This window comes from Tamandua tetradactyla, chromosome 2 (genome assembly GCF_023851605.1).
Source record: "Tamandua tetradactyla isolate mTamTet1 chromosome 2, mTamTet1.pri, whole genome shotgun sequence".
NCBI classification, from domain to species: Eukaryota; Metazoa; Chordata; class Mammalia; order Pilosa; family Myrmecophagidae; genus Tamandua; species Tamandua tetradactyla.
The window spans coordinates 153,842,516-153,854,777 of NC_135328.1; the positions used below are offsets into that span (position 1 = coordinate 153,842,516).

The 12,262-nt window shown below is 39.2% G+C and overlaps 1 protein-coding gene across 1 annotated transcript in view; it reads right to left on the minus strand.

The window, feature by feature from the left end:
• Positions 1–12,262, minus strand: part of NUP133 (nucleoporin 133) — an 82,474-nt gene that overhangs the window by 41,132 nt on the left and 29,080 nt on the right. Inside the window, exon 10 of the mRNA XM_077149406.1 lies at positions 6,949–7,096. Within this exon, the coding sequence (XP_077005521.1) occupies positions 6,949–7,096 (148 nt within the window). The remainder of the gene's footprint in view (positions 1–6,948; positions 7,097–12,262) is intronic.

Here is a 12,262-nt window from a genome sequence, read left to right on the forward strand (position 1 = left end):
GGCCCCAGGGCTTGGTAATTTGAAGCCATTAAAACCAGCCTACAACCTCTCCTCTGTCTCCACCATGCCCCCAGCAGGGAGAGTCTGCCAAAGTTAAAGGTACCACATCATCGTAGGCTGGTGGGACCTGCAGTCAGACAAGCACCACACACAGGCCAGGATAAGAAAAACAGAGTCCAGAGACTTCACAGGAAACTCTTTCAACCTGCTGGGTCCCACCTTCAGGGAAAACCGACGCAGGTGACTCTTTCCTCCTGATAGGAGGCCAGTTTGGTCTGGGAAAATCTGGCTGGGGTATATAATATCTAAGTAGACCCTCCTAAGTGTGTGTGTGTGTGTGTGGGAAGGCACCACACAAGCAGGGCAAGAAACAAGAAAACAAGAACTGAAAAATTCTCCTCTGTTAAACAAAACTTAAGCTAAAGGTCCAGATAAAGCTGAATGGAATGTCAAAGAACAGATAGACAACAAATTCATCCAGCAAGAAAACCCTAGATAAAAGAAGTGAAAGCAATCTCCAGAATAAACTAATTAAGGTAATTAAATGCCTAGACACAAGCAAAAAATAAAAAATCACACTAGGAAAATTGAAGATATGGCCCAGTCAAAGAAAGAAACCAACAATTCAAATGACATACAGGAGCTGAAACAATTAATTCAGAATGTATGAACAGACATGGAAAACCTCATCAAAAACCAAATCAATGAATTGAGGGAGGATATAAAGAAGGCAAGGAAAGAACAAAAAGAAGAAACTGAAAGTCTGAAAAAACAAATCACAGAACTTATGGGAATGAAAGACACAGTAGAAGAGATGAAAAAAACAATGGAAACCTACAATAGTAGATTTCGAGAGACAGAACATAGGATTTCTAAACTGGATGACGGAACATTTGAAATCTGACAAGAAACAGAAACTATAGGAAAAAAAATGGAAAAATATGAGCAGGGACTCAGGGAATTGAAAGACAATATGAACCACACGAATATACATGTTGTGGGTGTCCCAGAAGGAGAAGAGAAGGGAAAAGGAGGAGAAAAACTAATGGAGGAAATTATCACTGAAAATTTCCCAACTCTTATGAAAGACTTAAAATTACAGATCCAAGAAGTGAAGCGTACCCCAAAGAGAATAGACCCAAATAGACATACTCCAAGACATTTAATAATCAGAATGTCAGAGGTCAAAGAGAAAGAGAGGATCTTGAAAGCAGCAAGAGAAAAGCAATCCATCACATACAAGGGAAGCCCAATAAGACTATGTGCAGATTTCTCAGCAGAAACCATGGAGGCGAGAAGACAGTGGGATAATATATTTAAATTATTAAAAGAGAAAAACTGCCAACCAAGAATTCTATATCCAGCAAAATTGTCCTTCAAAAATGAGGGAGAAATCAAAACATTTTCAGACAAAAAATCACTGAGAGAATTTGTGACCAAGAGACCAGCTCTGCAAGAAATACTAAAGGGAACACTAGAGACAGATACGAAGACAGAAGAGAGAGGTGTGGAGAAGAGTGTAAAAAGGAAGACTATGAGTAAAGGTAAAAAGAAGGAAATTTAGATATGACATATAAAATCCAGAAGGCAAAATAGTAGAAGAAAGTACTACCCATGCAGTAATAACACTGAATGTTAATGGATTAAAGTCTCCAATCAAAAGACATAGTCTGGCAAAATGGATTAAAAAATAGGACCCATCTATATGCTGTCTCTACTCAAAGGACAAGAGGCCAAGGACACAAATGGACATTTACACACCAATGTTTATAGCAGCATTATTAACAATTACCAAGAGATGGAAACAGCAAAATGTCCATCAACAGTTGGCTAAACAAACTGTGACATTTACATAAGGTGGAATATTATGCAGCTGTAAGACAGAATAAAGTTATGAAGTATGTAACAACATGAATGAACCTTAAGGACATTATGCTGAGTGTGATCAGCCAGAAACAAAAGGACAAATACTGTATGTTCTCACTGATATGAACTGACATTAGTGAATAAACTTGGAATATTTTCTTGGTAACAGACACCATCAGGAGATAGAAATAGGGTGAGATATTGGGTAATTGGAGCTGAAGGGATACAGATTGTACAACAGGACTGAATATAAAAACTCAGAAATGGACAGCACAATACTACCTAATTGTAATGTAATTATGTTAAAACAGTGAATGAAGCTGCATGTGAGAATGATAGAGGGAGGAGGGTTGGGGACATAAATGAAATCAGAAAGAAAGATAGATGGTAAAGATCGAGATGGTATAATCTAGGAATGCCTAGAGTGTATAATAATAGTGAAATGTACAATGTACAAATTTTTAAAATGTTTTTGCATGAGGAAAAACAAAGGAATGTCATTATCACAGGGTGCTGAAAATAGATAATTAAAATGTCACCTTATATGTGAGACTAAGGCAAAAAATGTTACAAAATTTGTATTTTGACTAGAGCATTTCCTAATATAACTCATGTAGATAGTTTGATTGAATGTCATAAGTACTTGGAATCTCAGGTAGGACATGAGATTTTGTTGGTTTGTCCAGAGTGATGCCCCAATGAATCCCAGAGTGATTTGATCAGTGACTGGAAAAGTATTTGCAAAGCCCCCTTCGGGGAATGGTGAGAGTGGGGAGAAATTCAACTTCCCTAAGTCGAATTCTTGATATTCTCACAAGCAGTGTGGACAACCAAAGCTATAGGCTGAGCCCCCAGTCTTGGGGTTTGTTTATATGAAACTTAACCCCACAAAGGATAGGTCAAGTCTACTTAAAATTTAGGCCTAAGAGTCACCCCCAAGAGAGCTTCTTTTGTTGCTCAGATGTGGCCTCTCTCTCCAGCCAACATGACGAGCAGTCTCACCACCCTCCCCCTCTCTGCGTGGGACATGACTCCCAGGGGTGTGGACCTTCCTGGCAACATGGGACAGAGATCCTGGAATGAGCTGAGACTCAGCATCAAGGGACTGAGAAAAACCCTAGAATGAGCTGAGAATTAACATCGAGGGATTGAGCGAACTTTCTCGACCAAAGGGGGAAGAGTGAAATGAGACTAAGTGTCAATGGCTGAGAGATTCCAAACAGAGTTGAGAGGTTACCCTGGAGGTTACTCTTATGCATTAAGTAGATATCACCTTGTTGTTCAAGATGTAGCAGAGAGGCTGGAGGGAACTGCCTGAAAATGTAGAGCTGTGTTCCAGTAGCCATGTTTCTTGATGATGATTGAACAATGATATAGCTTTCACAATGAGACTCTGTGAATGTGAAAACCTTGTGTCTGATGCTTCTTTTAGCTACTATATCAACAGAAGAGTAGAACATACGGAATACAAATAAATAACAGGGGGAACAAATGTTAAAATAAATTTAGTTTGAAATGCTAGTGGTAAATGAAAGCGAGGGGTAAGGGGTATGGTATGTATAATCTTTTTTTTCTGTTATCGTTTTATTTCTTTTTCTGTTGTCTTTTTATTTCTTTTTCTAAATCGATGCAAATGTTCTAAGAAATGATGAATATGAAACTATGTGATGATATTAAGAATTATGGATTATATATGTAAAATGGAATGATATCTTAATGTTTTGTTAATTTTTTTTAATTAATAAAAAAAGTTAAAAAAAACAAAACAAAAACTATTCTGTTTCTGGCATATTCCATTCTGGCAAATTGCAAACTAAAATACTATGTGATTGTGAAAACCTTCCAGATGGTTCCTAGACGAGACAAATCCTGAAACTCAGAAGGGCCAGCCCCTCTAAGAACACCAACTAATTCCAATCCCCTATTCCATATTATTGACACCCCTTTCCAACATGAAAAAGTTAGAATGGGAATAGCCCAAATATCCCTAAAGATTGGGAGAAAAAGCAAAGGAGAAGGTAGCATTATAACAGTGAAGAAAGGATTTAACAAATGAGTACGACTGCTGAATCATTATACTGAAATTTCTTTTAGTCTCTAGTGTCGTACAACATCTTGAAGAAAAAAACCTAAAACTGTAGAAATGTAACCCACACCAAACTCTGAAATCTGTTCTATAACTAATTATTGTGCTTTGAAATAAAAAAAAAAGCCTTGGATGTGATGCTCCATTTATTGAGGGTATTACAGATGAGTAAAAAAATAACGACAATAAATAAATAAATGGGGGTAAAGGAGGTAAAAAAAAATTGGGTAGAATGCAACACTCATGGTCAATGAGAGGGAAGATGTATGGATTTTTTCTTTTGTCTTTTTCTTTTTTGTAGAGTGATGCAAATGTTCTAAAAATGATCATGATTATGAATATACAACTACATGATATTGTGAGTCACTGACTGTATATTTTGGATGGACTGTATACCATGTGAAGATATCTCAATAAAAATATACTTAAAAAAAGAGAACCTGTCGCCACTTAAACCAAAGCTAAGTTAGAGTCTAGAATAAGTTGAACTGAATGTCAGAGAACAGATAGAGAACAAAGCCAACCAAAAAGAAAACCCTAGGTAAAAGAGAAAATGACCTCCAGAACAAATAAATCAAGGAAATCAGAGGCCTAAAACCAGCAAAAAATCATGAGTCATACTAGAAGGGAAGAAGATATGGCCAAGTCAAAGGAAGAAAAACACTTCAAAGGAGATACAGATGTTGAAACAACTAATTAACAATGTTCAAACAGACACACTAAATCAAATCAATGAGCTGAAATGAGATATGGCAAAAGAGATGAAGGACATAAGGAAGGCATCTGACAACAATAAAGAACTTGAAAGCTTGAAAAAACATGGTAGAACTTAGGGGAATGGAAGGCACAACAGAAGAGATGAAAAACAATGGAGACATACAAGAGCATATTTGAAGAGCAGAAGAAAGGATTAGTGAACTAGAGGACTGGACATCTGAAATCCTACACACAAATGAACAGATAGGGAAAAAATTGGAAAAAAAGTGAGGATTTCAGGGAACTGAATAACAACATGAAGTGCAGAAATGTTAAGTGTTATGGGTATCCCAGAAGAAGAGAAGGGAAACGGGGCAGAAGTAATAATGGGGGAAATTGATCACTAAAAATTTCCCAACTCTTATGACAGACATAAAGACACAGATCCAGGAAGCAAAGCATACCCCAAATAGAACAGATACAAACAGACATACGATAGTTCATTTATTAATCAGAGCATCAAAGAAAAAAAGGAAATTCTGAAAGCAGCAAGAGAAAACCAAACCCACCAGATACAAGGGAAGCTCAGTAACTTCCTTGCACAGACTTCTCAGCACAAACCATGGAGGCGAGAAGGCAGTGGTATGATATAGTTAAGATACTGGAAGAAAAACTGCCATCCAAGAATTCTATGTCTAGGAAAACTGTTCCTACAAAAATGGGGCAATTTAAAATATTTTCAGATAGACACTGAGAGAGTTTGTGAACAAGAGACATGCTCTACAAGAACTACTAAAGGGAGCACTACAGGAACATCAGAAAAGAGAGGAGAGGGGAGAGAGGACTATAGAAGAGTGTAGAAATGAAAACCATCAGTAAGGGTTAAAAAAAAGAGTATAATGAATAAAGCTGAAGGTGAATATGGTGGAATGAGGAAAGCTAGAGACCTTTCAGCAGAAGGAATGATAGAGGATAAAAACTGGGACTGTATAACTTAGTGAAACCTAGAATGTATGATGATAGTGATTAAATGTACAAATATAAGGAAGTTTTTACATGAGGGAGAACAAATGTCAACATTGCAAGATACTGAAAATGAGATGTTATGGGAAAAAATACAATCAATGCAAACTAGAGTCTTAGTTAACAGTAATATTAATATGCTTCCATTACTTGTAACAAAGGCAATATACCAAGGTTAAATGTCAACAAGAGGGTGGGGTATGGGATTCTTGATATTGTTGTTACTCCTTTTCTTTTTTTTTTTTATTTAAATCTTTTTTTCCCTCTTCTTTCTGTGCAGCAGAAATGGAAAAGTTCTCTTATAGACTGTGGTGGCAAACGCATAACTATGTGATTATACTGGGAGCCAGTGAGTATTTATTTAGGATGGATTGAATGATATGTGAATAACACTGCTTAAGAAATAAGCAGAAAGATACATGGAAAAAAAACCAAAACAAAACAAGGAAAAGAAAAATCTGTTTTCATTTGAAGCAGGCTCGGTGCCCTTCAGCTTTAAAGACAATACAAATTAATCTTGCAAGAGAGCAATAAGATAACCCTGATAAGCCTAAAACCAGGTAAGACAGAATCAGAAATTACTCATTTGGCAAAAATCAGAATAAAAGCTTTTCTATTTTCTGTGGAGTCTTCTCACTCAATTCTATTTTTACCATTATCAGACCAGTCAATTAAATTAATAAGAAAAAAAGTCTAAGCTTGCTCAGTGTTCTTAATAACATCCTAATTAACCAAGAACAAGGCTCTTGTCCTGCAGTTAGAAAACCTAGGTTCCAAACTATTGCCTCATCTGGATTTTTGCCCTGTCCAACCCCTTTAAAGAAATATCCTGAATACAGTATCTGCGTGGCTTTTTTTTTTTTTCACTCCTGGTCAGTTCTTCCCCACCTCTGTACCCATTCCAGGTCCCTTGCATAAGTTCAACACCTCTGAGTTTTCATGTCCAGGGGTCTGAATAAACTGCATTTAAAGAACATTAACTTAGAATAAGTCACTCTTATTAACTCAAAGTTAGAGATTACTACTCCTAGTGTCAATTCTTCTAGGTCTCTTCTCCTGGGGGAAAAAATGTTACTATTATTTGTCCCTAAATATAATAGTTTGGGAATTCTATCACGTTTTTGGCTTTTCATTAGCATTATGAATTCAGCTACTGCAGGTGTGGTATCAAATACCTTATTAACACTTGGAAGCACCAAGTTTGAAGAAATACTTAAGGAAAGAAAAGCAAAACTATTAGGAATGACTAATAATGCTTTCTAAAACTGGTACTTTACCTTGTGTATTAAAGGTAATTTTCTCTTGAGGAAGAGAAAATTTCCCGGTTCCTGTGGAGCACACATAGACAGCATTTTCAGTATACAGATAAGCAGTCTGGTTTGAAAAGTTTGGGACCACCAACCGACACATTATCAGGTCTTCAGACTGAAAATTAAATTTAAGATTACATTTAAGGAGAACTGAGACAAAAAAAAGCTTTTTGTATGTTTTTGCACAACACAGCTCATAAAATAACATGATAAAATGGCAACTTATTCTCTTTGTAGAAAATCTAATCTAGATACTACCCATAAATTGGTTTACAAAAAAATAACAGACTAAGCTTATAAATATCAATTAAGGAAATCATTTATTTAGTTGCAAATAACGAGCAAATTTTGAAAACATTCCCATGGTGATAAGATATAACTAGAAGCCTACAATAAGTGCAAGAAAATAAAAGCATTAATCCATTGTTTTATTTATACTAGAACTGGTAAATATAAACATTTTGGTTTCTCACTTTGCTGTCATGATATCAAGCATAAGAAAACTGAGTAGATTTGTCCAAGTACACAAATGAGATCAAAGACAGAAATGAAAATGAAATAAAACCCAATTAAATGATAAAATTAGCAAACACTAAAAGTAACTTGTTAAAGAAGCAATTTTACAAACAAAGCATTCAAAATGGGATCTTAGGATTTTTAAAATCTCAAATCCTTTTCTTTACACTTCTGCACTATGTGAAAATTTTTTTAATGGCGCATATTTTGTTTTGAAAACCAGAAACATGAGGTTTATGTGGATTTGAAATAAAAGAACAAATTTAAGTATCTTCTAACTGGCTTCAGTTACACAATTTATATTAAAAATAAGGATTTAAAAGAATTAGATCCTGGGCGGGCCACGGTGGCTCAGCAAGCAAGGATGCTTGCCTCCCATGCCAGAGGACCGGGGTGCACTTCCCGGTGCCTGCCCATGTTAAAAAAAAAAAGAATTAGATCCTAGTAGAGATCCTGCCTTTTTTAGTGGTTACAAAAACTTTGGTAAGTATTGTGGTGGTTTGAAAGGATTATGTACCCTAGAAAAGCCATGCTTTAATACCGCTCTATCTTGTGGAGGCAGCCCTTTCTTTTAATCCCTATTCAGTACTATAGGTTGGAAACTTGATTTGGTTATCTCCATGGAGATGTAACTCGCCCAATTGTGGGTATTAACCTCTCATTAGAGGGAGATATAACTCCACTCATTCCAGGTGGGTCCTGATTAGTTTACTGGAATCCTTAAAAAGAGGAAACATTTTGGAGAGAGAAATAGAGCCACTAAAACACCATCTTTGGAGATGGAGAAGGAAAACACTCCCAGAGAAGCTTCATGAAACAAGAAGCTTGAAGAGAAAGCTAGGAGAAATTGCCCATGTTTGCCATGTGCCTTTCTAGTTGAAAGAGAAACCCTGAACTTCACTGGCCTTTCTTGAGTGAAGATAACCTCTTGTTGGTGTCTTAATTTGGACATTTTTATAAACTTGCTTTAATTGAGACATTTTCATGGCCATAGAACTGTTAAATTCTCCCCCTTAACAGTCATTGTTTCTGGTATATTGCATGCTGGCGGGTAGCAGACTAGAACAAGTATACATGTTGTTGTCTACAAACATAATCCTGCTTTGAACAGAAAGGGAATTCTTCCGTAATACTGAGGCCTCAAAATCAAACCCCAATTCCTTTCAGGTTTATTTCTTCCTAACTTTCACCCTGCTTTAATCATCAATTATTTTCCTTTAACTCGCTAATACAGAAATAACTCCTTTATATAGGTATAGCAGAAGAAACAAACTGATCACAGTTACTTGCTTCTACTTTCATGTCTCTTAGCTAAGGTGGAAAAAAGGCAAGACTGAGATAGCACAGAAAATGCAATGATGTCTAAAAATAAGTTATTTAAAAATATTTCCAGGGGACTTCCAGGGAGATGGTCGAATAGAGTTATTCGGTTAGCCCGGCTCCAAGGAAGTTAGAGAAAGGACAGAAGGGCAACTGAGGCCACAATTCGGGAGTGTGGTTGACCTGGGAGAGGCTTCTGCACATGGGGCAGCCCTGGTTGCAGAGGGAGAGGAACTGAGATGGAGGAAGCTGGAGCCTGGTGCAGAGTCACAGAGTCTGTGGGAACACACAGATGGGAGCCCTGGGCTAAGAAGTAAACCAGGTTGTGTTCCTTAGGCACATCATCCTCACCGGCACAGCCCTATTACCAGCAACTCACCCCACACCCCATGCATCAGAACCCTATCACCTGCTCCCATTCCCCAGGCTCTAGGCGTCCCTGCCCAACCAGCCCCCAGTATACATACCTACCCCACATCCCCACCCCAAGGACAGCCCAACAATCCATCCTGCACCCCTCTGGAGCACTACCCCCCCCTCCCTGTTCCCTCCAGGCTGTTGCCAGCACATTAAGGCTGTGGGCACTAACTTCCATACCTCGGCTACCCCTGTGCACCTCCCATTGTGTCGCATGGCCTCACTCTGCCCTGCCTGAGCTCTGCACATCCATTTACAGCACTCCCAGCCCACACATGCACATGGGCCCCAATCACGTCATTCAGCTCTGGGAACTGCACTTTACAGCAGTCCTGGAACCGTGAATGCGCGCAACCATCAGCCACACTTCACAGCTCTGAGAAAGTGCTGAATTGCACAGCTGGGTAAATCTGCCCCCAATCCATGAAGACATAATGCCGACCTGCTGCCACAGCTCTACGCATGCGCAAAAAGGCCCCATGCCTTAGACCTGCACAAACCAGGGTTACACACACCCCAGACCGGTGCACTCGCACAGCTACATCCTCCCTGGCCGCTGGACGCCCACATTCACAAGCATCACCGTAACATCACTGTTACGTAACATCACCAATCTGTCACTATACCTGCCCTAAAACAAATCACTACACTGAGTGCTCCATCCTGTGACCCGCTCCCTGCTGTACAACCATCCCACAAACACAAGGCTTTGGACTACTGAAAGAATTCAACTCCCAAGGTAAATCAATCAGGATATTTACATGCGACAAAGACAGTAGAAGATCACTAAGCATATCAAAATGCAGACAGATATACCCTGCTTAATGACCAAATTAAAGCACCAGAGGACACGCAGACGTTGGAACAACTAATCAAAGATGTTCACACAACTCTACTTAATAAATTAAGTAGGATAGCAAATAACATAAAGGAGATCATCAAGAAGACAGCACAAGAGGAGCCAAGACGGCAGTTTAGTAAGGAGTGGAATTTAGTTCGTCCTCCAGAGCAGCTAGTACATAGCCAGGAACAGTACAGAACAACTGCTGGGGCCATGTCAGTGACCAGACACACAGCATACCCCTGTCTGGACAAGGTGGACTGGTTGCGAGCCCACCCAGAACTATGAGTTTCCCAAGCTGCTGTGGCCGGCAACAAAAAACAGAGGTTTTTGGATTGGACAGCACAAAATACTTGAAAGGGTCTGGGCTCTGAAGGAAGGGAGGGGGCACACAGGACTTAGAGAGACACAGAGCAAAGAAACAACATAAGCTCTTGAATGGCAAACCCTGTCTTGCTCTAAATAGGATTCTCTTTTGTGGCTGTGTATCTATGGCTTGACTGCTGTTTCGATAAAGCTGCAGGGCTTCTGAAGCTCCAACTGCCCCTGACATTGGAGAGGCGTGGGGCTCAGCTCAGGTGCAATCCCTCTATCAAGATATTCAGACCCCAGGGTCTGGAAAACGAAGCGGTTAAAGCCAGCCTACAACCTCTTCTCTGTCTCAACCACGCCCCCAGCAGGGAGAGTCTGCTGAAGTTAAAGTTACCACATCACCTCATGCTGGTGGGACCCGCAGGCAGACAGGCACCAAATATTGGGCAGTGTTCTAGTTTGCTAGCTGCCGGAATGCAACACACCAGAGAAGGATTGGCTTTTGATAAAAGGGGATTTATTTTGTTGGTTCTTCAGAGGAAAGGTAGCTAACTTTCCACTAAGGTTCTTTCTTATGTGGAAGGCACAGGATGGTCTCTGCTGGTCGTCTCTCCAGGCCCCTGGGTTCTAACAACTTTCCCCGGGGCGACTTCTTTCTGCATCTCCAAAGGCCTGGGCTGAGCTGCGAGTGCTGAGATGAGGAATGCCAAGCTGCTAGGCTGTGCTACATTGTGTTCTCTCATTTAAGCACCAGCCAATTAAGTCAAACGTCACTCATTGCAGCAGACACGCCTCCTAGCCAACTACAGATGTAATTAGCAACAGATGAGGTTCACGTACCATTGGCTTGTGTCCACAGCAACAGAACTAGGTATGCTCACCTGGCCAAGTTGACAACTGAATCTAACTAACACAGGCAGGATAGGAAAAACGGACTCCAGAGGCTTCATGAGAAAGTCTTTCAAACTGCTCAGTCTCACCTTCAGGGAAAACTGATGCAGGTGACTCTTTCCTCCTGAGAGGAGGCCAGTTTGGGCTGGGAAATCTGGCTGGGGTTTATAATACCTAAGTTGACCCTCCTAAGGAGGGGAAAAAAGGCACATACAGGCAGGGCAAGAAACAAGAAAAGAAGAACTGAAAAATTCTGATCTGTTAAACAAAACCTAAGCTAGAGGTCTAGAATAAACTGAACTGAATGTCAAAGAACAGATAAAGTCATCCAGCAAGAAAATCCTAGGTAAAAAAAAAAAGTGAAAACAATCTCCAGAATAAACTAATTAAGGTAATTAAATGCCTAGACACCACCAAAAATAATGAATCATACTAGGAAAATTGAAGATATGGCCCAGTCAAAGAAAGAAACCAACAATTCAAATGAGGTACAAGAGTTGAAACAATTAATTCAGAATGTTTGAACAGATTTGGAAAACCTCATCAAAAATCAAATCCATGAATTGAGGGAGGATATGAGGAAGGCAAGGAACAAACAAAAAGAAGAAATCGAAAGTCTGAAAAAACAAATCACAGAACTTATGGGAATGAGAGGCACAGTAGAAGAGATGAAAAAACAATGGAAACCAACAATTTTAGATGTCAAGAGGCAGAAGACAAGATCACTGAACTAGAGGACAGGACATCTGAAACGTGACAAGCAAAAGAAAATATGGGGAAAAGAATGGAAAATATAAGCAGGGACTCAAGGAACTGAATGACAACATGAAGCGCATGAATATATGTGTTGCGGGTGTCACAGAGGAGAAGAGAAGGGAAAAGGAGGAGAAAAACTAATAGAGGAAATTATCACTGAAAATTACCCAAACTCTTACAAAAGACTTACAAGTATAGATCCAAGAAGTGCAGCATACTCCAAACAGA